Source organism: Scylla paramamosain, unplaced genomic scaffold (assembly GCF_035594125.1).
Source record: "Scylla paramamosain isolate STU-SP2022 unplaced genomic scaffold, ASM3559412v1 Contig164, whole genome shotgun sequence".
NCBI lineage: Eukaryota > Metazoa > Arthropoda > Malacostraca > Decapoda > Portunidae > Scylla > Scylla paramamosain.
The window spans coordinates 57,769-84,704 of NW_026973829.1; the positions used below are offsets into that span (position 1 = coordinate 57,769).

The 26,936-nt window shown below is 41.3% G+C and overlaps 1 protein-coding gene across 1 annotated transcript in view; it reads left to right on the top strand.

Annotated features, from left to right (window-relative positions):
• LOC135099638 (condensin-2 complex subunit D3-L-like) overlaps positions 1 to 26,936 on the top strand; it is an 89,960-nt gene that overhangs the window by 56,058 nt on the left and 6,966 nt on the right. Inside the window, exon 4 of the mRNA XM_064002027.1 lies at positions 10,922 to 11,118. Within this exon, the coding sequence (XP_063858097.1) occupies positions 10,922 to 11,118 (197 nt within the window). The remainder of the gene's footprint in view (positions 1 to 10,921; positions 11,119 to 26,936) is intronic.

Genomic DNA, 26,936 nt, shown 5'->3' on the forward strand with positions numbered 1-26,936 from the left:
AAGAATCTTCCTGTTGAGGATAGATTCAAAAACTTTAGATAAGCAGGAAATTAAAGCAATAGGACGGTAGTTTGAGGGATTAGAGCGGTCACCCTTTTTAGGAACAGGTTGAATGTAGGCAAACTTCCAGCAAGAAGGAAAGGTAGATGTTGACAGACAGAGCTGAAAGAGTTTGACTAGGCAAGGTGCAAGCACGAAGGCACAGTTTCGGAGAACAATAGGAGGGACCCCATCAGGTCCATAAGCCTTCTGAGGGTTTAGGCCAGCGAGGGCATGGAAAACATCATTACGAAGAATTTTAATACGAGGCATGAAGTAGTCAGAGGGTGGAGGAGAGGGAGGAACAAGCCCAGAATCGTCCAAGGTAGAGTTTTTAGCAAAGGTTTGAGCAAAGAGTTCAGCTTTAGAAATAGATGTGATAGCAGTGGTGCCATCTGGTTGAAGTAGAGGAGGGAAAGAAGAAGAAGCAAAGTTATTGGAGATATTTTTGGCTAGATGCCAGAAATCACGAGGGGAGTTAGATCTTGAAAGGTTTTGACATTTTCTGTTAATGAAGGAGTTTTTGGCTAGTTGGAGAAGAGACTTGGCATGGTTCCGGGCAGAAATATAAAGTGCATGAGATTCTGGTGAAGGAAGGCTTAAGTACCTTTTGTGGGCCACCTCTCTATCATGTATAGCACGAGAACAAGCTGTGTTAAACCAAGGTTTAGAAGGTTTAGGACGAGAAAAAGAGTGAGGAATGTACGCCTCCATGCCTGACACTATCACCTCTGTTATGCGCTCAGCACACAAAGACGGGTCTCTGACATGGAAGCAGTAGTCATTCCAAGGAAAATCAGCAAAATACCGCCTCAGGTCCCCCCAACTAGCAGAGGCAAAACGCCAGAGGCACCTTCGCTTAGGGGGATCCTGAGGAGGGATTGGAGTGATAGGACAAGATAAAGATATGAGATTGTGATCGGAGGAGCCCAACGGAGAAGAAAGGGTGACAGCATAAGCAGAAGGATTAGAGGTCAGGAAAAGGTCAAGAATGTTGGGCGTATCTCCAAGACGGTCAGGAATACGAGTAGGGTGTTGCATCAATTGCTCTAGGTCGTGGAGGATAGCAAAGTTGTAGGCTAGTTCACCAGGATGGTCAGTGAAGGGAGAGGAAAGCCAAAGCTGGTGGTGAACATTGAAGTCTCCAAGAATGGAGATCTCTGCAAAAGGGAAGAGGGTCAGAATGTGCTCCACTTTGGAAGTTAAGTAGTCAAAGAATTTCTTATAGTCAGAGGAGTTAGGAGAGAGGTATACAGCACAGATAAATTTAGTATGAGAATGACTCTGTAGTCGTAGCCAGATGGTGGAAAACTCAGAAGATTCAAGAGCGTGGGCACGAGAGCAGGTTAAGTCATTGCGCACATAAACGCAGCATCCAGCTTTGGATCGAAAATGAGGATAGAGAAAGTAGGAGGGAACAGAAAAGGGGCTACTGTCAGTTGCCTCAGACACCTGAGTTTCAGTGAGGAAAAGAAGATGAGGTTTAGAAGAGGAGAGGTGGTGTTCTACAGATTGAAAATTAGATCTTAGACCACGAATGTTGCAGAAGTTAATGAAGAAAAAGTTGAGGGGGGTGTCAAGACACTTAGGGTCGTCGACGGAAAGGCAGTCCGACCTGGGGACATTTATGGTCCCCTCCCCAGATGGGGACTCCGAGGCTGGTGTAGGAGTCGCCATGATTTTAAAATTTTTTGAGTGAAGGGTGTGTGTGTTATTAGGTGCTTGTAGTTTTGTGTGGAGGAAGAGAGTTGTCTTTAGAGGGCAGGCTGTGACTGCCCCCTTGTGTTGTGAGACACAAAGGGAAACGTTCAGTGAGGTCACAGCTGGGTTTAATGATGAGTTCACAGCACCCCCTGAACAGTGCTTTAGACCTCACTGGGAGTAATTATCGTTTCGGCAGGTGTCTACTGCCTCCTCCCTGTATATTTTAGTTATTCTCCTTTGTAGTGATTATAATAAGCCTATATCCTTCCTGTAATATGGGAATTAGAACTGCGCCACATAGTCTAGATGAGGTCTGATTAGCACCAAATACAACTTTAATATTACTTCGGGACTTCTACTTTTAATACTCCTAAAAAAATAATTAGTGCTAATACCTGACTTGCCTTATTTCTGGCCTCTATGCATTGTTTTCTTAGATGGAGATCAGAGATAAATAAAAGTCTTAAATCTTTTCTTTCCTTGAACTTACCAGAGTTTTGTTGTTTATTGTGTACCTACTGTGTGGGTTTCTTCTACCTGTGCAAATTTTTTATTTTATTTTTATTTTATTTATTTATTTATTTATTTATTTATTTATTTATTTATTTATTTATTTATGTATTTATTTATGTATTTATTTATTTTTCTTATGTAGGAGGGACACTGGCCAAGGCTGACAAAATTATAATAAAAAAAAGTCCACTGAGGTGTTGGTCCCTGAACAGTCAAAAGTGGTCATCAAAAATTAAAGGATAATTGTCTTGAAACCTCACTATTGACAGGGTTCAAGTCATAGGAAGGACAAAATATAGAAGCAGGAAGTGGGTTCTAGAGTTTACCAGACAAAGAGATGAATGATTGAGAATACTGGTTAACTTTTGCATTAGAGAGGTTGACAGAATAGGAGTGAGAGAAAGAAGAAAGTCTCATGCAGTGAGGCTGCAGGAGGATGGGAGTCATGCAGTTAATGAGATCAGAAGAGCAGCTAGTGTGAAAATAGTGGTAGAAGGTAGCAAGAGATGCAACATTGCAGTGATGTGAGAGAGAGGCTGAAGACAGTCAATTAGGGAAAAGGAGTTGATAAGACAAGAAGCTTTTGATTCCACCCTCTCTAAAAGAGAGGTATGACCATTCTCCATACATGGATGGATAAGACCCATGTACAGAGTTAGCAGCTGATGGGGTCAGAAAAACTGGTAGAAACAACTCAGAATGCCTAACTTCATAGAAGCTGTTTTAGAGATGAGATGTAAAGTTTGCAGTTTAGGTTATAAGTAAAAGACAGACAGAAGATGCTCATTGTAGAAGAGAGGGACAATTGAGTGTTACTGAAGAAGAGGGGATAGTTGATAGTTATCTGGAAGGTTGTGTCAGGTTGATAGATGGAAGAATTGAGTTTTAAAGGCATTGAACAATACTTAGTTTGCTCTGCTTCAATCATAAATTTTAGAGAGATCAAAAGTCAGGCATTTTGTGGCTTCTCTGCATTAACTGTTTACTTCCTGAAGTGCAGAGTGGTATCATCAGTGTAGGAGTGGATGGAAGAAGTTTAATTTAGAAGATCATTGATGGCTAATGGGAAGAGAGTGGGTGACAGGACAGAACCTTGAGGAACACCACTGTTAATAGATTTAGGAGAACAGTTACTGTCTACCACAGCAGCAAGAGAATCATCAAAAAGAAAACTTGAGATAAAGTTACAGAGAAAAGGATAGAAATTGTAGGAGTGTAGTTTGGAACTCAAAGCTTTGTGTCAAACTCTATCAAAAGCTTTTGATATGTCTAATGTAACAGCAAAAGTTTCACCAAAATCCCTAAAAAGAGGATGACCAAGACTCAGTAAGGAAAGCCACAAGATCACCAGTAGAGCAACCTTGACAGAACCCATACTGGTAATCAGATAAAATGTTGTAAAATGATAGATGTTTAAGAATCTTCCTGTTAAAGATAAATTTAAAAACTTTAGAGAGGCATGAAATTAAATCGATAGGATGGTAGTTTTTTGGGATTAGAGCGTTTACCCCTTTTAGAACAGGCTGAATGTAGGCAAACTTCCAGCCAAAGAGAAAGGTAGATGTCGATAGGGTTGGAAGAGTACAACTAGGCAAGGTGCAAGCACAGAGGCACAGTTTTGGAGAACAATAGGTGGGACCTCATCAGGTCCATAAGCCTTCCAAGGTTCAAGGAAAGTGAGGGCATGGAAAACATCACTATGAAGGATCTTAATGGGTAGTATGAAGTAGTCAGAGGGTGGAGAAGGAGAAACAAGCTTTAATCATCCAAAGTAGAGTTTTTATATTAACTAAGATTTGAGGGAACAGTTCAGCTTTAGAAATAGATGAGATGGTAGTGGTGCCATCAGGTTGAAATATAGGAGGGAAAGATAAAAGAAGCAAAATTATTGTAGATGTTTTTGGTTAGGTGCTACAAATCTTGATGTGAGTTATATCTTGAAAGATTTTGACATTTTCTATTAATGAAGGAGTTTTTGGCTAGTTAGAGAATAGACTTGGCATAATTATAGACAGAAATATAAAGTGCTTGAGATTCTGGTGATGAAAGGCTCAAGTACCTTTTGTGTGCCACCTCTCTCATGTATAGCACGAGAACAGGCTGTGTTAAACCAAGGTTTAGAAGGTTTAGGTTGAGAGAGAGTGAGGAATATACACCTCCATGCTAGGCATTATCACCTCTGTTATACACTCAGCACACAGAGACAGGTCTGACACGAAAGCAGTAGTTGTTCTAAGGAAAATCAAAATAATACCTCCTCAGGTCTCCCCTGTTAGCAGAAGCAAAATGCCAGAAGCACCTCTGCTTTTAGTGTGTTTGTTAATATTAAACTGCATTTGCCGTATGCCTATTCACTTGTTCATTTATCCAAGTCTGCTTGCAGGGTGATAGCATCTGAATCTGACCTATTTACTGTGCCTATCATCATGTCATCCACATATTTACTAACATCACTACTAATCCCACTATCTAGGTCATTAATATATATTAAAACCAATAATGTTCCTCATGATTATTGACTCCATTATTTTACCTGAAATTGAAGTTAAGCTGACAGGTCTATAATTAGACATTAATATTTTATCTCCTTTCTTAATGATTGGTACTACATTTGCCTGCCTCCACATTACTGGTACCTCTTCTGAATCTAGGAGTTTTCTAAAGACAGTAACTAGCGCTTCACTAATAACCTCTTTGCATTTGTTAAGTACTGTATGAGATATAATTTCATCTGGTGACTCAAATTTTTTCAACCTATCTATGTCTTTTTCCACTATCTCCTTAGTTATGGGAATATCTATCAGCTTTTCGTTCGCTTCTGTTTCAAAAATCTGTTAGCCCTCTGGCACTTTTCTGCAAGTTTTCCTGAGTGAAAATTTCACTGTTAAAAAATACTTGTTCAGAATTTTACTCATCTCTTCCCCAGAACTAACCCTCCATCAGATGCCTTGAATGGACCTATTATTGTTCTTCATCCTATATATCTGATTGAATCCCTTGGGGTTAGTCTTCGCCTGGTTAGCTACCTTTAATTCATAATTGTTTTTAGCTTTCTTCGTTAACTTCCTGACTGATCTAACCGGTTCATTATATTGAGGCCTTAGATCCTCTTCCCCTGCCTTTAATCTCATATATACTGCATTTGATGGCTCATAACATGCACGTTTCCTCCCCCAAAAAAGTCTCAGGAAATGAGCCTATGTCCTATGAGGCCAAGGTTCAGCATTGAGGCAGTGGTTGGTGGTAAGTCTATGGCAACAGAGGCTCTAAAATCAAACCCCAAACATCTTCGCACTTGTAAACAAAGTGATGATTGGTACTACACCACAAAACAACTCTTTGTTTCAAGGTATCAATATATAATAGGTCATACTTACTGGTAATTCACATAGAATGATGCCAGTCAGGAAGAATTCATCTAAGTGACTATGCACCACACATTGCATGTACTGAAACAAACACGCAGTCGGTTACTCGTTGAATCCAGTGACATGGGCAAGCTTCACTGCATTCTTTACAGTGTGATGCCGTTACTCCTTGAGGTAAGACACACTTTCATACAATTAAAATTGCACCTATCTTCTAACATTCTTATGAACAAACTTTATTATCCCTGTAGTCTCTCACAGTCACTACTGATGCCATATGCCAGGTACATGTTTACATCTCACAACAGATTGGTACATAGGCTACTAGCAAATATTAAAGTTTTTAAGTGCAAAATATTGGGATCTAATAATGATCTAAATGCATGTGAGAGTCTTCAAATGTCAGGTGAAATCCTTCATTTCATATTCAGAGCTTAAATCTGCTCATTTATCTTTTTTTTTTTTTTTTTTTTTTTTTTTTTTTTTTTCAATATCTGCCAAAACTGGGTGCATCTTATGAGCCCATGCATCTTATGAGTCATCAAATACAGTACTTCTTTTCAGTCTTATGTAGGGTTTTAATGTACCAGTCGTCCACTTAAGGTCAATTTTTCTCTGATCTTATATTTCTATAAGGATTATTTGCTAACTGGCTTGTATGTAATTTCTCAATGACATATTTATACAATTCATCAACATTTACTCCTCCTAATCTCTCCCATCTTGGCCTCCTCTACTGTCTCCACTCCATCTTTCACCTACCTCGACCTCACCTAACTCATCTCAGCATAACCTGACCTGCCAATTTCATACTTCCACCTCAGCATATCTCCCCCTCTCTCACACCCCATACTCATCTAGCCATTTTTCACCTCCTGCCATCCACCCTCACACCTTCACCTTCCTCATCTTGTCTTATCTCCTTCACCTCTGTCCTGGATCTCACCTGCCCATCAACCTCCTTTCATCCTGAATATCTCCTGCCCATCCCTTCCATCCATTGCCAGTCAACTCCCTGGAGGTACCTTCTTAATCCCTCAAAATATGCTCTCCTAAAGTCATGTATCTTAGTAGTGTTTTTTAGTCCTAGAAAGCTTCTTCCCATTTTAATTTGTGCCTAATTTCAAAATGGTCTCTGTTACTTACCTGTCCTTCAATCTCCATCTGTGTGACTGCTTCCTTCCTTAATGGCGAACAGTTTTGCTGTAAGCATGTGGGTGGCAACCTCTAGGCAGTAGCAATGGCCTTTGCCTGAATGTAGATTCTTTCTCCAACTGATCAGGGGAACTTGAGTATAATGCAGTTGGCCACATATATCCATAGCATGGTCTGACAGCAATCAGTTTACCTCTTCCTCTTCATAATGAGACTATTCCCTACTCCACACCTACACCAATCCTGAGACCACAGCAGATGCAGGGTATTTCCTATGGAGTGTCCCACACTCTAACTGGGTTCACATGGCAATGGGCCCTGCCAAGTGTGTCCACACTGCCTCTCAGGGATAAACAAGACCGCATCATTTTCATGCACTCACCACTAACTATTATACATGATTGCTCTTGCTTGCTGCACAGTCTCACCTTCCCCATTCAATCCTCTCTTCACACAGTTTATCCACTCCAGGCATGGCCTTCATCTTAACATTTCACCACACATTTCTGACCATATAATTCTCTTTACTAGTTTTCTGTCCTTTTTCTGCAGATGTCCTTACCATTTTAACACACACTGATCTGCCTGTCTAGCCAGCTCTGAAAACATCAGTTCTTCTTATCTCATTTTTTATTTCACCATGTTAGTCCACACATACTCCTCAAACACTTTGTTTCTATTACAATTACCTGTTTCCTCTCTACCACTCACATGTTCCATGTTTCAGCAACATACAGCACAGTAGGCACCACTATGCCCACATATAACACCGTCTTTACACTCATACCCAGTGTCTTATGTTTAAAGAGCTTTCCCAGTGTCTTATGTTTAAAGAGCTTTCCCAATCCACTAAATACTTATCTTGCTTCTGTCACTCTGTACTTCACCTTTGTCTTAACTCTTCTATCCACTCTAACTGTTGATCATGAATATTTAAAATGGTCTACCTTTTCAGGCTATTCTCCATTTAATTTTATATCCATCTTTTTACCACCTATCTCTCTCAAGCATTTCTTTACTTACTTTTACGAACATTCACTTTCAACTTTCTCCTACAAACACACCCAAACTTCTTCACCTATCTTTTCAATTTTGTCTATGTCAGCCACCAGAGCTGTATCATCAGCAAATAGTAGCAGACTCAAATCCCACACCCTTTTTTCTCCACTGATCAAACTCAGGCTTCTGCCTAATACCCTTAATGTTTACTTCCTTTACTATACCACCCATATACAAGTTGAACAACTACTGTGACTTTACACATCCCCAGACAAAAATCCACTCTGAATGGGAAGAACTCTCTTACAGCATTTCCAGCCATCATACATGCTCTGCTATTCATGTAGAAACTCTTTACTCCTTCCAGCAACCTACCTACAACTCCATATACTTTCAGAACATCTCATAGACCTTTCCTGTCAATACACTTTCACAAAGTCCATGAATGCCAGAAAGACTTCCTTTCCTTTCCCAAAAAAAACTTTTCACACAACTGCCTTTCTGCAGAAATCTGGCTTGCATAACCTCTTCCCTTTCTTAAACCTCTGTGGGATTTTTTTCCTTCCCTTATCATTCTTAATAGCACTTTGCCATACATGCTTCCTACTTCACTCAGCAAACTTATGCCCTTATACTTTGAGCATTCCTTTCTATCCCTGTTTCCTTCATATAAGAGAACTACAAATGCATTTCTTTGGTCATTTGGGGTTTTGCAGCAATAAAGCACACATTTAATCTTACCAACCACACCTCATAATTCTACAGCACATCCATCCAAACCTACAGCTTTCTCTTTCCTCATTTCCCTCACTACTTCTCATACTTCTTCACCCTTGATTGGTACACTGTTTAACTCTCAGTGTATTGACTTTATTTCCTCCATCAACAGCAGCAATCATTACTCCATCCTCCTCTACATTTAACAGTCCTTCAAAATATTCCACCATCTCTTATAGACTGCATTTTTCGGAAACACTTAGCACTGACCCATCACTTGCTTTCATAGTCTCTTCATTCCTAGATGCTTCTGATGTTTCTTTCTTTGTATTCCTTATTTCTTTTCAGAACACTTTTGTATTCACCTGGAAGTTTTCTGTTGACATATTACCTCATCTCTTATCTGCTCCTTTGTATCTTGCTCTATCTTCTTTGCTTAGTTCATCTTCTCTCTGTATTTGTTGTATGACTTGATTCTTTTGCAGCCATGTTCCATACACACACTTCTTTCCCTCCACAGCCACACTGACATCATCACTCACTACCTCTCCTCACACCACCTCCAAGCCATCTCATTCCACACATTTACTCTGCACAACCAACAACTGCACTTTTGAGACACTGACTCTTCCTCTACACTACACATTCCCTAGTCTTTAATTTCATTCCACTACTCATTCAGAATATTTCTTGGTACTTAACTCTGCCCTTTATCTCCAACGTGCTTTGTCATGTCTCCTTGTCAAGATTTTATCCATCTGTTGTCAATTCTTAACTCCCAGCTCCTCTCCAGACCTTCACATCGAACAACTATTTCATCACGTTCCTTGACACAATCACTTAGTCCATCATTGTTGTATCTACTACAACTTTATTCATTTGCCTCATTCATGTATACCTATCCTTTTTTCTTAAACACCATGTTCCCAATCATCAGCTCTTTCTCCATGTAAAGTTCCAACAGTTTCTCCATTTTTTCATTTCTACCTGGCACACCATGCCTTCTAACAGTCCCAACCATAAATTCAGTTCTAACTCGAACATTTAAATCCCTCTACAGTAGAACATTTACTTTTGTCACCAAAATTCTATATACACTCATCTACCTCACTCCAAAAATGTTCTCTCTACCTCATCTCTTATGCTACCTGGCCCCATATGCAGTCATGAAGGCTCACATTGCTCTCACTGACACTTCCTGATACTTGTAAATACAGTTCTGTACGTTTCAACTTTAGAGTTATTCATAAAAACATAAAAAATAAGGACACTGCAGAGACCAGTTGCTCTAACCAAAAAGCTCCTACTGAGATGTCAGTCCCAGAAAAGGGTCCAAACCAAAAGGGTAGTCAAAAATTGAAGGATAAGTGTCTTGAAACCTCCCTCTTGAAGGAATTCAAGTCATAGGAAGGTGGAAATACAGAAGCAGGCAGGGAGTTCTAGAGTTTACCAGAGAAAGGGATGAATGATTGAGAATACTGGTTAACTCTTGCATTAGAGAGGTGGACAGAATAGGGTTGAGAGAAAAAAGAAAGTCTTGTGCAGCAAGGCCATGGGAGGAGGGGAGGCATGTAGTTAGCAAGATCAGAAGAGCAGTTAGCATGAAAAGAGTGGCAGAAGATAGCTAAAGGTGCATCATTATGGCGATGAGAGAGAGGCTGAAGACAGTCAGTTAGAGCAGAGAGTTGATGAGACGAAAAGCTTTTGATTTCACCTGGTCTAGAAGAGCAGTATGAGTGGAACCCCCCAGATATGTGAAGCATACTCCATACATGGACAGATAAGGCCATTGCACAGAGTTAGCAGCTGGGGGGAGGGTGAAAAAAACTGGTGGAGATGCCTCAGAACGCCTAACTTCATAGGAGCTGTTTTAGCTAGAGATAAGATGTGAAGTTTCCAGTTCGGATTATATGTAAAGGACAAACCAAGGATGTTTAGTGTAAAAGAGGGGGACAGTTGAGTGTCAATGAAGAAGAGGAGATAGTTGTGTGGAAGGTTGTGTCGAGTTGATAGATGGAGGAATTGAGTTTTTGAGGCATTGAACAATACCAAGTTTGCTCTGCCCCAATCAGAAATTTTAGAAAGATCAGAAGTCAGGCGTTCTGTGGCTTCCCTGCATGAATTTGGTAAGTCTACCTATGATATTGGTATTTAAATTTTAATTGATCTGTTTATCTATTTATTTATTCATTTATTTTTTTTATCTATTTTATTATTTTTTCCCCTCCCAAGGTAGAGAGGGCTACACTTAATGATACTGGTCTATTTGCTGCTTTTCATGCTTCTCACATTTTGCGTGTGCAAGTTTCTCAGTAATATTTTTATGACTGTCTTCACACTTTCTAAACTTCTATTTGATAGTAAAATTCAAAGATATATAAGTGTTGTGCTTTATAATCTTGAAATCTCCAATGTTGTATCTTTAGGTGCTGTTGTGGATGGCCGGATTAAGCTGAACAAAAGTAGCATGCCCATGTTGGAAGACACTCTTACTATTCTGCGAAGTGATGAAATCAAGCTGGCTTCTCTCAAGAGCAGACCTGAGGACACTGACCAACCCACAGATCAGGCAGAACAGGCTGTTATGGCAGGAATGGTCATAAAGAAGACCATCATCTCACAGGTCAGTGGGGTTTAAGATTTGATGGTAAAATGTTTAACTTTCCTTTGCCATATGGCCAAACTTAGTGGCATGCACTTTTATAAGTATCCGCCACCATGTTTGAAGAGATGAGAACTAAAGTAAGTGAACAGTGTTGGAATATTTGAGGGAAAGCAAGAGAGAAGAGTGACAGGACTGGAATAGATAACTGAATAAGAGTAAGCAAAAACTGTGCTGTGGTCAGTCACTTATGGGAGTTTATGTTAGGAGATTCCAGAATCAGTAAATGGCTTTATTTTTGTTAGTGTAAACTGAAAGTCATGATGGAAAACAAAAACAAGAACTAAAAACTCAACATTGAGAAAACCAAGTATAGAAAGTTCTTTATTCTTCTTGAGAAGTGTGTATGTAGTAGCCTTTTCCCTATTCAACACATACTAGTCTTTATGGCATTGATTCAGCCAGTTACTTTGAAGTAGCTGGCATATTTATCTGCTCATCCTTTCTGTGGTCTGGCATAGGATATTCAAAGGTGAGGTATGTGGACAGATTTTTTTTTATATATTTTGTCAATCTTTTTTTTTTTACAGAGTTGACATAAAAGTGCTGTCTTGTCATTCAATCATTAGCATCACCAGTCTCACTGATAATGTTTCATTTATTTGGCTTCTTAGCAAGGGCTCTGTTGTGCATAAATCCAGCCCCAGGCAAGTTATTGAAGAAAGTGAAGATGAATTCACTTAGAACATGCTTGTAATTGCTGGATTTCATTATATTATTACATGACAGGTAGATTTTTGCCAATGGCAACAAAATTTATATAAAAAATGCCTGCTGAGCTGCCCTCTTTTCTTCCCTGGTAGACCCTCATGCTATTATGGATAATGTTTGGTTTACTACTTTGCTGTGTACTTTGAGTTGTTCCACCATGGAAAGTAGGATCTTTATACAGTATCCCTCTGAGTTTCACAGTATATGAATTTCGCTCCAAGTCCTAAGTCATACTATCCCAACTTCTCCACATTATTTCCTTAAGTTTTGCACTTTTGTCATGTATGGGTCACACGTTCCTACCACCAGCATCATTTATAGCAATAATAAATACGTATGTCCTCAGTAATTTATACATATTTCTGTGTATAGTTCACATACCTGAACATACAGATTATCAATGTGGATTAACCACTTGTTAGCCACAACATTAATTATACTGGCTTGCATGCAAGAGAAGGGGAAAAGAAGGCCAGTAACAGTGCTACTGCATTGCAAAAAAAACACAAAGAAATGAGAGATGTTGCATTATTGTGGTGGATGTGATAGTGCTGCACCACTGAATCACTCGAGATATTTTAAATGCAGGACAGTTTTAAATGTGGTGGCACTGTACTGCCACACCACCAGATATGAGGACAAAACCCACACATGCAGTTTTGAATATTACGGCACTGCACTGCTGCATGGACAAAACACACGTACAGACACCAGTGCTGGGCACTTTGCTAATTAATCCACAAATCTGCAATGCTGGAAGTTCCATTTCATTTGCAAATTTGCATCTGTGACAAAAAGGTTGCTAACTTGCGGATTTGTGTTTGTAGTGTTACTTTCGCTAACCTCTGCTAACACGTGGAGGAGCCAGCCCAGTGCATATATCCCTGCTAAAGGCTAGTTTATGCAAGGCAAGTAGAGATTCAAGTCAAGTGTGCAAGTAACTTGCTACAAGTTACTTGCCCTGTGTAAACATCTATTTGCCAAGCACATTCTATCAAGTAAAATTAGAGGCATCTTGGTGGGCAAACTCCCAGGCAAGGCAAGGCAAGGCCAGCAGTTCAAGGCAAGTTGCCTCCCAATTGCCACAGACTTTGCCTGTGTGAACATTACTGGTTTGTCATCTGCAACGCAGCTATATGACAGGCTTTCTGATGGCCAGTTAATCATTTTGTATTGGACTACTGAATTTACTTTGGTCCCTTTCATTAAAAGTAAGTTTCAAATAGATGCTTATCAGATTATTACAAATTAATTAGTATGATTACAAATCATCCATACTTGAAGTAGCACTAGCATATGTATGGTCAATGCTGGTCATGAAAAAATTGTTTTCCTTATACTCTACGTTAAGAAAAAAAAAATATTGAAACTGAATGTGTAGCTACAGAATTACATTGCAAATAGATTGAAAAAAAAATCAAAAGCTATTGATGATAGATTTTTTGTTTGTGGTTTGCATTTGTGGTGTCAGGTTTTGTGGCTGAAGACTGCAAACATTGTGTAGCTATTTATAATAGCAGGTTTGCAATTGCAATTTAAATAATCTTGAAATTTGCAGAGTTGCAGTTGTGAAAGTTATGGGATAAGCTAGCAGATTTGTGACATCAAAAGTTCAGATTCATTAGTGATGCCCAGCTCTGACACACACACACACACACACACACACATTTAGTTGTGATGTCACTGCACTTCCACACTGTCAGATGTGAGGACAAAACACACACACTAAGTTTTAAATGCAATGGATTAGCTGTGAAATATGTCATCATGAGGTCAGTGGCATGATCTTATCATAATTTAGAAAAGTTATCATAAACTGTGCCAGTCTGTCATAAATCCATGTTGGATGGTAAAAGTGGGTCAACCCTATCTTACTGTGGCTTATGACAGATGCTCCCACTGTCAAGATGGCCACCTCACATCACTCCAGGAATTATGTACCTAGAAAGGACATATTTAATGAACTTGGAAGTTCAGAAATCGTCAGAAGATATTGTTTAGAGTGTGCAGGTACTCTGTCACCAATCTAGTGAGGGAAGCCTTACAGAGTGACACAAAAAGAAGCAATCCACTCACTTCTGAAATGAAGGTGATCATAACACTTAGATATCTTGCTGCTGGGAAAAGCTATTGGAAAAAATGCAGTTTAGCAGTAGTGATGGCCTTGGGAGTCATTGAAAACTTTGTTTACATTTGAGGTGCTTTTATGGGATTACATTTACTGTATTTCAAAGACTGAATTACTATCTTATCTCCATTATGTCTTTTTCCAAATACATAAAAATTAAACAAATATTTATAGAAGCTATAAATTGATAATAAATGACAGCTTTTGCTTTGTCTTTTAGTATTTGAAATTAAGTAAGTGCTACATATAGTAGACAGTTATGGTAAATGGCTTTGCTCAATTTATAACTTATGACATATGACTTATGATAGATGTTCCAAGTTATAATGCAAATCTGCCTTCATCATGACACGTGTCATAACTTTATGAAGAATGTGGTTCCTGAACTTTTTTTCCTGACTGCAATAAAGTTCTCACAAGGCATCCTTACCTCTCATTTAATTACTAGAATAGGGATCAGCTCCAAAGAAAATGAGAGCATCCTGAACTCTACCTGAATTACTCTCACTACCTGAATCCAACTCCCACAGTGCTTCTGCACCAAAGCCATTCTCTCTACTGTGGTAATAGGTTAAGGTTGTTCCTGATGCACTCTGTTTGTTTTGGTGCCAAGGTTCTTCCTTCTACTGTTGGGGGCCCCACACCACCTCAATACTCTGACAAGGATCTGTATTGGTGCTCACAGGAGATTCTGCATTGGTGCTGGCTGTGAAAGGAAAATGTGTTATCACCCTAGATCAGTGGTTCTTAACCTTGTTGGAGGTACTGAGCCCAGCAAGTTTCATATGTGCATTCACCGAACACTTTGTGGTTGGAAAAATAAAATAGTGCACAAAATGAACCATGCACACACACCTCTGCCAGACCCCTGAGACTAACTCACCGAATCCATGGTGTTCAATTGAACCCAGGTTAAGAACCACTGCTCTAGATTCTTATAATCTGTGTTAAGCGCAGGGGAAGTTTGTGCACTGCTGAGATTGTTTGTGATGAGTGTAAGGATTAGGAGCAAAGTGTTGTTGTTAAGGCTTATAAGCATCAACTGCCCTTGGAGTGTAAGTATAAGTCTTACTGTAAGCCTCACAGTAAAGATAGGCACTCTCTCCATTCCTTTAGTTCTTCCTCATGCTCACCTGTTAATGTTATTGTGTTGGAAGTACCAGGGATAGGTGTTTTACCTGAAGTTCACCCTTTGCATGTTAGCTTCTCTTCTGCTTCCCAGGTTAATGTTTACTTCCTAGTGCCCTCAACAGACTTACAGACATGAATGCTAAATGATATAAATGTTCTACATTTTTTGGGTGTATCTAGCAAAACCTCCACTTTTAAGGAGGTTGTCAAGTTCAGTAAACAATAACTGTGTGGCAGGGAGGTGGATGGAGAAAGAAAACATATGCATCTTGCTGCTGCAGCTTTCTTGATAGGTCTGACACTTGAGACCACAAGCCAAGTCATCAACTTTCACTTGTAAATTAAGTACCCTATGTGCCCAATGCTAAATTAACTCACATAATTTCATATATTTGTCTGTGAAACAATAAGAATTACCATGAATCAAAAAGGATTTATAATTCTAGTAATAAAGTACAGTGGAACCTTGGTTACCTAATGCCTCCCTTTTTGAACAAATTGGTTTTCGAGTAAAATTTTGAACTTATTATGGCTTCGGTTGTGATACTATAATTTGATTCTAGAACAAAGTTACTTGATTTCAAATATTAAAAGACATAGCAAAAGCTGCTGTTTATTACTAATTTATAGTTTCTATAAATGTTACTTCATTTTTATTTATTTGGAGGAGAGAGAGAGAGTGTAAGATAGTAATTCAATCTTTGAAATAAGGTAAATGTGATCCCATTGAAAAGTTTCAATGTAAACAAACAGTTTTCGGCACTCAGGAGTTATCCTGAGTCACCTGTGGCTCTCTTGATGACTCCCAGTGCCATCACTACTGCACAACTGCATTTTTCCAGTAGCTTTTTCTAGCAGCAAGATGTCTAAATGTTATGATCACCTTCATTTTGGCAGTAAGTGGGTTGCTCCTCCCTGTGCCCCTCTGTAAGGCTTCCTTCACTAGATTGGTAACAAAGAGAATACCTGCACAGTCTAAATAATATCTTCTGATGAGTTCTTTGTCACTAAGTTCATTCAATATTTCCTTTCTGGATAAATAATTTGTGAGCAGCAGATGTTATGAAGCAGCCATCTTGGCTGTGGGAGCATCTGTCATAAGCTGCTAAGACAGTGTAGACTGGTGTCTGAGAATGGATTAATCCGTTTTACATTGATTCCTATGGGGAAAATAGTTTTGATCCTCAAACATTTTAGATTTTGAACGGTATTCAGGATTGTATTGAGTTCTAGAACTAAGGTTCCACTGTACAGTATGAGAAAATGGGTACTTTTAAAGTCCAACTACTGCACACAAATTTCCCTAGTTGTCATTTTTAACAGAGGTAGTTAAGGACTAGTAAAAGAAGTGGTATTGTCCTAGTTTCCCCACTGTCAACTGAGATCATGTCCTGGTCCCCACCACCCACCAATGCCACTGCACTCATTTCTAAAAATAATGTCAGATGACTGGGTGAGGTCCAGTTTTCAGTGTTTCCCCCCTTCCCCCACTTTGTGTTGTTTATTTAGGATGTCAGGAGCTATAAAGCCAACATGAACACATTCCACCTGTTCGTAAGAGCAAATGCCCTTGTGAGGAGGAAGGGGGTTCTTATCTCTAAGATGGCTAGGAGAGAGCCTAAGGACCTAAAAGGGTGAATCAAATGCTCCTTTGGTACTTGTTCTGATTACCCACACTAGGTGGGTGGCATAGTAAGTCCTTTCCCTACCACTGACCATCCTCTGCCTCTCCTTTTGGCCATCAGTTGTGCTTAAGTCCACTACCATCATTTGGATGAGATTTGGCAAAGTCAAACACCACTTAGACTGATTTTCCCTTCCATGTCATGAATGAAGCACATTCCTAAACCCTCCTGTCATGGAGAGTAGATGCTACCAGCAGTTCTGTTGCTTCTCAGGTGCATACTGATGAATCACTCTTGGGTGTCTTGTACATCACTCCTATTTGGGCATTGCAGCTGGCTTCCTTGGACACCCTAAAACCTCTTCTGTCATGGGGGAATTGTATGATGGGCAATGCCAAGGTGTTAGGTGCTTTGGCTAAGGTAAATGCTACTTCATTCTTTCAGGCATGATGCAATTTCTTAATTTGGTCTACACACTCAGTGGCCCATGTCACTTCTTGGCTTTGCAAGAATTCAGACCACTACTCTTTTGAGGTAGAGGAACAGACTTCTGGTGAAGAAGCTTCTGACTTCATTAAGCTGACTTAATTGGACTTTAATAAACTTTATTTATGTCCAATTTGAGGATTCAAAAGGAGTCAAGGACTTTTTATGAGCTGTCTCCTGGTCTTGGTGAGGTTTTGTTGGTTGGTTTCAGATCAATTTCTCTGTGGCAAATCCATGGTGCTGTCTTAAACTCATAGGCTAAGGTGGATGCTACACTGAGTTAGTGATGATTTTTTAGGAGGAAGGGGATTCATTCATCAATCCCTTCATAAGGGGTACTCAGATATGCACTCTTCTCATTCTGGCTTTAAAATGCCATGCTTAAAGGAAGCAATGAACAGCATTCGTTAGATCCAGAACATCCAGTTTTGGATCTTTAGAGCAGTTTCCTGTCTGATTAAGCTGGAAGATGCAGCTCCTAATAAGGATGTGCTGATGGCACAGGCACTTGAGAACTTGCAATGTGCCATGCAGTGTGATGCACGGGAGGCAACAACTGTTTTGTCAAACTATATGCCCTTCATGAGACTGGTAATTCAGAGATTTATTCCTGTCTCCTTCACTTCAACAACTTAAGAAGGTGGTTCTAACACAGAGACATAGTGACTTGTCTATAACAAAATCTTTGCACGAGGCAGCTCTTGCTGCTGCTGCTTCTTGAGAAAAAGAAACCACCACCTTCTGGATCTTCCTTGGCAGGCCATCTGGCCAATAGGCCTGCCACCTCATGTTCTTGTCAATCTCTGCACCAATTTTCTTCCTTCAAGAGGCTGAGCCATCCAAGGCCTGTTCAAAGGCTTGTCCAGTCCCAACAGAGTAAGGTTTTGCAAGTACAGGGGGCCCTTGGGTTACATTGGAGTTCTGTTCCTACGCTGTGAGAGAAACTGAATTTTGGTGTAAATCAAAACCAACAAGCACCTACAGTAAGTAAGCAAAAAATAAAATAAAATAAAAAAAAATAATTAAAAAATATAAATATAAGTATAAATAAATAAATAAATAAAGTAGAAAAATTCTTTAAGAAAATATTAGAATTTTTGAACAGAGTGAAATATAAATTTTTGGGGGCACTTAGTGGATGCCAATGGTTTATGCACAGGACTTGCATCAGCATATTTGATATCTGCGTACAAGTAGGCAGTAATCCACAACAAACCCTCTCCAGAAAAAGAAGTCATAGAAGATGGCAAAAACAGAGCATCTGTCTAGTTTAAACTGCCCCCCCCCAACACCTGTCTAACTACCGATTAACCTGAAAAGGGATGTGGCCTGAAAAGGTACGGAGGACAGGACACATAGCACTTACTGTCAGAAAATATCATGTTTATCCAGATGGTGTCTGAACGAGACAGGGGGAGGGGGAGAAGGAAAGTAAGGGTGGAACCAAAACATTAGTATCCACTCAGTGCCACCAAAAATTGATTTTTCACTCCATTTAAAATCCAATTTTGGTGGCCACCTCATGGATGTTAATACTGCTTCCCTTGTGGAGGTAATCTAGGAAGACACCAACCTGGGACACATACTCGCTGAATGAGGAGATAACTGAAGATACACAGCTGTGACGTAAGCAGCAGCAGGACATTCCCCCCCCCACCAAAAAAAAAAATAATAATAATAATGATGATGATGATGATAATAATAATAATAATAATAATAATATATATATATATATATATATATATATATATATATATATATATATATATATATATATATATATATATATATATATATATATATATATATATATATATATATATATATATATATATATATATATATATATATATATATATGATTTTTTTTTTACTACATATCAAATTTTATTTCTAAATCATATTAATAAATAAGGTCTATATATGTAGATATACATAAAAAAATGTAAAAGTAGTAAAGCTTGACCTGTTCATTTCCTGTACAGTACAAGTTAACACAAGCTTTGTCCAACCAGACCAACCTGTATCAGCATGACCTAAAGAAGTGTCTGCTCTTCATTAATAGAAAGTGTCAAAATCTTTGAAGATCCAACTCCACTCATGACTTGGCATCTCCCCAAAAGATCTCCAATAACTTTATTTCTTCATCTTTCCCTCCTTTATTTCATCCAGATGGCACCACCTCCATCCCATCAATTTCTAAAGCTGAAGTCTTTGCTCAGACCTTTGCTAAAAATGCTACCTTAGATGATTCAGGGCTTGTTCCTCCCTCTTCTCCACCCTCCGACTACTTCATGCTGTCCATTAAAATCTTTCGCAGTGATGTTTTCTATGCCCTCGCTGGCCTAAACCCTCAGAAGGGTTGTGGACCTGATGGGGTCCCTCCTGTTGTTCTTCAAAAATGTGTCTCCATGCTCGCACCTTGCCTAGTCAAACTCAATTCTGTCTATCAATATCTACCTTCCCTTCTTGCTGGAAGTTTGCCTACATTCGGCCTGTTCCTAAAAAAGGGTGACCATATAATCCCTCAAACTACTGTCCTATTGCTTTAATTTCCTGCCTCTCTAAAGTTTTTGAACCTATCTTCAACAAGATTCGTGAACATCTATCACTTCACGACTTTCTCTCTGATTGCCAGTATGGGTTCTGTCAAGGCCTCTTTATTGAGTCTTGGTCATCCTCTTTTAGAGATTTTAGTGAAACTTTTGCTGTTCCCATAGACATATCAAAAAAGCTGTTAATAGAGTCAGGCACAAAGCTCTGGTTTCTAAACTACCCTCCTACAGCTTCTATTCTTCTTTTTGTAGCTTCAGCTCAAGTTTCCTTTCTGACCATTCTTTTGCTGCAGTAGTAGATGGTCACTGTTCTCCTAAATCTATTAACAGCAGTGTTCCTCAGGGTTCTGTCGTGTCACCCACTCTCTTCCTGTTATTCATCAATGATCTTCCAAACCAAACTTCTTATCCTCTCCACTCTTATGCTGAAGATACTATCCTGCACTTTTTCACTTCTTTTTGTAGATGTCCAACCCTCCAGAAAGTAAACAGTTCTTGCAGGGAAGCTATAAAATGCCTGACTTCTCATCTCTCTAAAATTTCTGATTGGAACAGAGCAAACTTAGTATTGTTCATTGCCTCAAAAAACTCAATTCCTTCATCTATCAACTTGACAAAACCTTCCAGACATCTATTCCCTCTTCTTCAGTTACACTCAAATGTTCCCTTCTCCCACACTGAACATCATTGGTCTGTCCTTTACTTATAATCTAAACTGGAAACTTCACATCTCATCTCTAGCTAAAAACAGCTTACTTATAATCTAAACTGGAAACTCCACATCTCATCTCTAGCTAAAACAACTTCTATGAAATTAGGTGTTCTGGGACAACTCCACCAGTTTTTCTTACCCCCCTCCAACCAGCTGCTAACTCTGTACAAAGGCCTTATTCATCCATGTATGGAGTACATTTCACATGTACTCATACTGCTCTTTTAGACAGGGTGGAATCAAAAGCTTTTTGTCTCATCAACTCATCTCCTTCAACTGACTGTCTTCAGCTTCTTTCTCTTTGCCACAATATTGCATCTCTTGCTATCTTCTACTGCTGTTTTCATGTTAACTGCTCTTCTGATCTTGCTAACTGCATGCCTCCCCTCCTCCCACAGCCTTGCTGCACAAGACTTCCTTCTTTCCCTCACCCCTATTCTGTCCACCTCTGTAATGCAAGTGTTAACTAGTATTGTCAATCATTCATCCCTATTTCTGGTAAACTCTGGAACTCCCTTCCTGCCTTTGTATTTCCACCTTCCTATGACTTAAATTCCTCTAAGAGGGAGGTTTCAAGACACTTATCCTTCAATTTTTGACTACCACTTCAGACCTTATTCAGGGACCGGCATCTTAGTTGACTTTTTTTCTTTTTCTTTTTCTTTTTTTCAGATTTTTGTTGCCATTGGCTGGTGTCCCTCCTACATAAAAAAAAAAAATAAATAAATAAAATAAATAAATAAAAAAAACACACACAAAGGGCCACTGGTCCATAAGTTATGGATGACCAAAATCCTGAAAACCAACCCCAAAAAAGGGGGGATCCTTAACCTATGAGTTCTCAAAGAAAAGATTAGTTGGACAGCAGGGCATAGCCCATCATGACACAGGCCATATTGGTGAGTTGAGTGGAGGGGGTAGCGATGGACAAAAGTGGGAACCAAGGTCCACTGGCCCCCTAAGTGAGTAGTCTCCAAGGAATGGGAACAAAGAAAAGTGGAGAAGCTACCATTTTTTGGATATCCTGACCTCTTGGCCAATGTCCTAGCTCTGCACAGTTGATAATATCACACAAAATCTGTGTGATGTGGACACTGGAGCAGGGGCAGAGAGAGCTGGGCCAGAGAAAAAGATGGTCTGAAGAAGAAACAGTAGAAGCTAGAAGCTACTGATGGAGAGAAAAGACAAAACACAGAGGACAATGAACCCCACCTTGAAACCAAGCTGGAATAATGATGGGAGGAAGGCGGTGATCATCCCATTCGTTCTTGGCCAGGAAAGAAGGGACAGGGGCCAGTGATACCTGAATGTCACCAGAAGCAAAGACAGTCCAGGCAGGACAACGAGACAAGACACATAACTGTGAAGCACGCAGGTCAGAAGCTAAGGCATCCAAAAACAGAATCCTCTGAAAAATCAGATCCAGTGAGGGAAGCTCAGGAAATAGAGAAGGAAACAAGGAGTCCAGAACTTTAGAGAGGGACCAGAAAAGACAAGACTGGCAGGGAGTAGGATGTTGAAGGAAGAGGCTGCAGAGCATCTAGTTGCTAGAGGGGATCCAGTGAAATGCCATGGCCATACTGAAGTGGAGCCTTCAGAGCAGTGATGTGGGCATGGATAGTAGCAGCAGAGTGACCTTTCTCATGAAACAAGAGACCAAAGAACTGAAGTACCACATCTTGAGAGAGGTCTTGAATATCTTTATTGTGCAGGAAGGACTGGAAGACTTTCCAGCAGGACTGGTACTGCTGAATAGGAGAGTCACAAAAGATCCAGCACCATTTGTGGAGACAGCTCTAGATAAGCACAGAGAGAGAAACTGCATGTGTGAAAATCTTAGGAAATCCTGGAGGACTTTAGGCCTCTCCCCAACAAAGACAGATGGTTGAGGGGCACTGGAGAAGGGCACCAATGCAGGAGTTGCTGCATTGGCTGGGCTTGCCAGAGGGGGGGGCACCAGAAGAACTTGGTCTCAGAATGTCTGCAGTTTGTGGCATACCTGTAGTAACATTCTGGCTGCCGGAGGAAGGAACATATACAGGAAGTTTCACTGGCTCCAATCGACCAGGAAGGTGTCTGATCCTCCTGCCTCCATCACTGTCCAATGGGAAACAAACAGAAGAAGCTTGTGGTTGGAGATGGAGGCAAACAGATCCACCTGAGGACTGCTGAAAAGGTCCACAAGATCTTGGAACATGGTCTCCATCAACTCCCATTCCACTAAAGTCCCTGCCTGATGTGACAATGCATTGGCCCAAATGTTGTCTGAACCTGGAATATACCTGGTGGATAGGCAGAAGTTCCTGGACTTAGCCAGGAAAAAGAGATTTTCTGAGATGGAGAGAAGAGGGAGAGAGCAAGAAGTCTTGGTGAGAGATGCAGTGTACTGCAAGTTCATTGTCTAGCTGGAATCTCATGCATGTGCCCCTGACCCTGAAAACTTATGGAGAAAAAGGAGGGGCACTAGGAGCTCCCTGGCATTGATGTGAAGCTGGGACTGAGAAAGAGACCACAGGCCCTGAGGTTGAAGACCGTTGGAAGACTGGAGGCCCCAGCCTGAATCTGAAACATTGGTTGTGACAAACAGCATGGGTTGTGGAGGGATCCAGGGAGCAACTGAGGACAACTGACAGGGTAGAGCCTACCAATGGAGGAGCAGGAGTAGAGATTTGGGAAATTTGTGAACTTGGTTGTGCCAGGCAATGGGAAACCAGCTGGTCCTTCCAGGGAAAATCTCCTGAACCTCAGCCATCCTAGAGGTACTGCATCTGCTGCAAAATTGAGGGAACATAAGAGGCTGTCCCACAATTGCCTGCTGAAAGTAGTGAGACCCCAGTACCCAGTGAAGCTTCTGTAGCAGATGGACCTGTTTGCATGCAGACAATCCCAGAGTATGGGACCTGGTGACTCACTGTATGCTGAGCCAAGTGATGGACTGGGAAGGAGACAGATGGGACTTAAAGAAGTTGACCAGGAATCCCTTTTCCTGATAGGTGCCAAGAGCAATGTCCAGATCTTGTTGCACTCGGAACTCTGAAGGAGCATGGATCAAACAGTTGTTGAAGTGCATGAGGGTTGACATCTCTTGACTTATAAGATGTGAGGACACAGCCTTGGTGAGCTTCATGAAGACCTTGGTTGTGATGTTATGACCAAATGACACGATCTTGAACTGAAGAACACGGGAGTTGACTTAAACTGCCAGAAACTTGCATTACCAAGGGTGGAAGGGCATGTACCAGTATGCACTCTCCATGTCAAGGGAGACCATCCATGCATCCAGAGACAAGGCCAGCTGAACTTACCGAAGCAAGAGCATCTGGAAGCAGAGTCTGGATACTTTGATTCATCCTGCTCAGGTTGAGGACAAGCTGAAGCTTATCTGAGTCCCTTTTGGGAACCACAAAGGCATGGGACAGGAAAGCAGAGTCAGATCCTCCACAACATCCTGGTCCCACATCTTGAAGAAATGTCAAACCACCCTTGAGCAGGATTAAGGACAGATGGGGTGGCGAAGGGGAAGATGGCGACTGGTTACCCAAAGCCAAGAGAGACCCTTATGGACAACCTTGGCCGACCAGGACCCTCAAGGCCATACCTCCTCCCACACAGACAGGAGACTGAGCCTGCAGGAGTCAGGAGTGCTGGTTCCTGCTAGGCTGGGGAAGTGACTGGGAGGGCTGCAGAGGACTAGGGGTAGGATGAGTAGACCTGTATGATGAGACCTGGACAGTTGCCAAATGGGAAGGAGACCTTGGTGGTAGCCCCCTTCCAGTGTGATGGGCTGAAGAGCACCTGGCTGAAACCTGAGGGGGACCTGAAGGATTACCACGGAAACCCAAAGAGGATTGAAGACAACCAGGACAAAAATTCACTGAATGTCAACTAGTGGAAGCAGGGACTTGTGACCCAGAACCTTGACAAGCCCAAGAGGAAGAGGTAGGACTGTGGTGCCAGACATGAACTGTCACCCAAGAGGGTGGAGCTTGTGAAAGATTTTGAGCTTAACCTGTGTCCAAGAGGGCTGGCAAGATGGGGTCACCAGCCAACAAAGGCTGTTGAATTGCAGGGTCCACTTCCCATAGCACAGCTTCACACCATTGGAGTCTGGCATGCAGAGCTCCAGCAATGGAAGAGAAAGGTGGCTGCAGAGCTTGCATGGCTGCAGAAGCCAAGATAGCAATGTGGTGAAAGGCAGCTGGAGTGTCCAAAGCTGAGGAGGGCATAGACTTAAGGGAGGAGCCCAAAAGCGAAGCTGTCTTCAAAATCAAGAACATGATGGAAATCCCTGAGAGGCTGAATCAGAGTGTCCACACTCATATCTGCCACTGAAGGCAGCGACAAACATTATTGGGGTTGCATAGTCGTAAGAAGTAAGGCTGGGAGGGGGGAGATAACTGGGCTAAGAGTGCCAACTCAGCAGCTGCCCTGAGAGAAGTGAGGAGCAGGGGTTGGAGCAGAGAACCACCAAAAAATGAGACAACCCTCCAGCAGGGTTCGATACCCTCTGAAGCTGCACCCCTTCCATGGGATCCCAGCAGTCTGAAGCCTGGGAGAGATGCTACCAAATACAAAAGCCATCTGCTGGGGTAACAACCACACTCTCTCTGCTGAGCTGAGAGGAGAACCTGGGGATGTTGAAAGAAGGGGAGAAGAGGAATTGCTAGGTGGAGAAGCTGAGACTGGAAGCAGGGCCTGTGAAACCACCTCCGAGACCATGGGGCCAGCATCTGAGAGAGGTGAAGAAGACCTCTGGCGATGAGAAGATATGGGCAGAGGTGAAGGGGAGTGGGGCCGTTTGTTCCAGTGAGAAAAGAAAGGACCAAAGACTTGGCTTAAAGTCTGCAAGAGTACAGGCATGGTCACCACTTCAACAGGAGAGAGCCTGATGTACTCAAGAACCACAGTGTCAGTGGGAGGTTAATCCAGAGGCAAGACCCATGCAGCAGGAGAGATGGGCTAAGACTCATGAAGTGAAGCAGGTGAGGAGGCAGCAGTAATGATGGCAGGGTGTGGAAGAGAGGGAGACTGGACACCACTAGTCTGTCGATGGCAACTGGTCGCAGGGTGAAGCCAGTGGTGCCCCAACGCAAGCATCCCTGTTGGGAGTGTTAGCCCCATCCTCCTCCAAAAACTCCAGAAAGGATTGAGAGGGACATCTGGTAGATATGCTGCCTATAGGGGCAACACCAAAAGACTGAAATAAAAAAAAAACTGAAGAAATGTAAAAGAAAAATTTACATGTCAAAATAAAATAAATAAAATAAAACACATCAACACGACATAAGCTGGTGCGTCATGTACTGTAAGTACATGAAAAGTCCTGTGTGTGTGCTTTGGGATCATCGCTCTCATCCTCTTGCGACCACAGGCAGAAAGTGGCATCACCTTGAGAGCGACATCACTCCCTTACCAGTAGAGACCAGTCGGAGAGACAAAATATTGCCATGAGAGTGGCATCACTCTCTTCCTCTTGACCAGATAGCAGAATGGGACCTTGCCTCGAGAGCAGCATTGCTCTGATTCTCAGAGACCTCAGAGCAGCAACACCCCAGTGGGGTCAAGGCTTATGAATGTGGTGGTAAATGCTGTCCTGGCGCTGAAACTGTAGTGCCATAGAAAGAGTGAAGAACAGAAGGCAAAACAGATGCAAACAACATCATTGAGCTCAGAGGAGGTGCTGAAAAAACCATGGGGGAAGACACACTGTAAGTACAGCACAAGCCTGACAAAAGTGGGCCCAACATACCAGAGAAGACAATGTCTTGGAGGCGGGGGAAAAGGGAGACCAGAGGTGAGGTGGACCTGGATCCTGGAATCCACAAGGGGGCAAGCCCAATGGGAGGTCCTCACCAAGGATCTGAACAGGGGTCAAAGTCCTCAAAGGAAACTTGATGCAGCTTACATCTCGAGTTGCATGCCCAGGCAACTATGGCAGGGCTTGAATTGGTAAAAAAAACCCAGAGCTGGGAGGTACTGGACACACAACAACACCTGTCTTCAGAGCACACAACTCCCACACTTGAAAATGCAGAAACCCTTGAAGAAAGTGCACCAACACTGTACATGTCACTCCCCACAGTTGCACCCATGCAACAACACTTGGGTGTAATATCTGCAAGACGAGCCAACAGAAGGAGAAAATAGAATGCCAGTGAATAGAAATCTGACAGCAAGTACTAAGTGTCCTGTCTTCCTTACCTTCCTAGGCCACACCTTTTGGGTTAGGTGGTAGTTTGACAGAAGTTTAGGTGGGGATAAAAAACAAGACAGTCGCTCTGTTTTTGCCTTTTTCTATGACTTCTTTTTATTTGGCGAGTTTGTTGTGGATAGCCGCCTACTTGTATGTAGATGTTGCAATTTGTCATAATCATACTTCCATCTCAGATATGTTGATGCAAGTCCTGTGTATAAAGCATTGGCATCTACAAA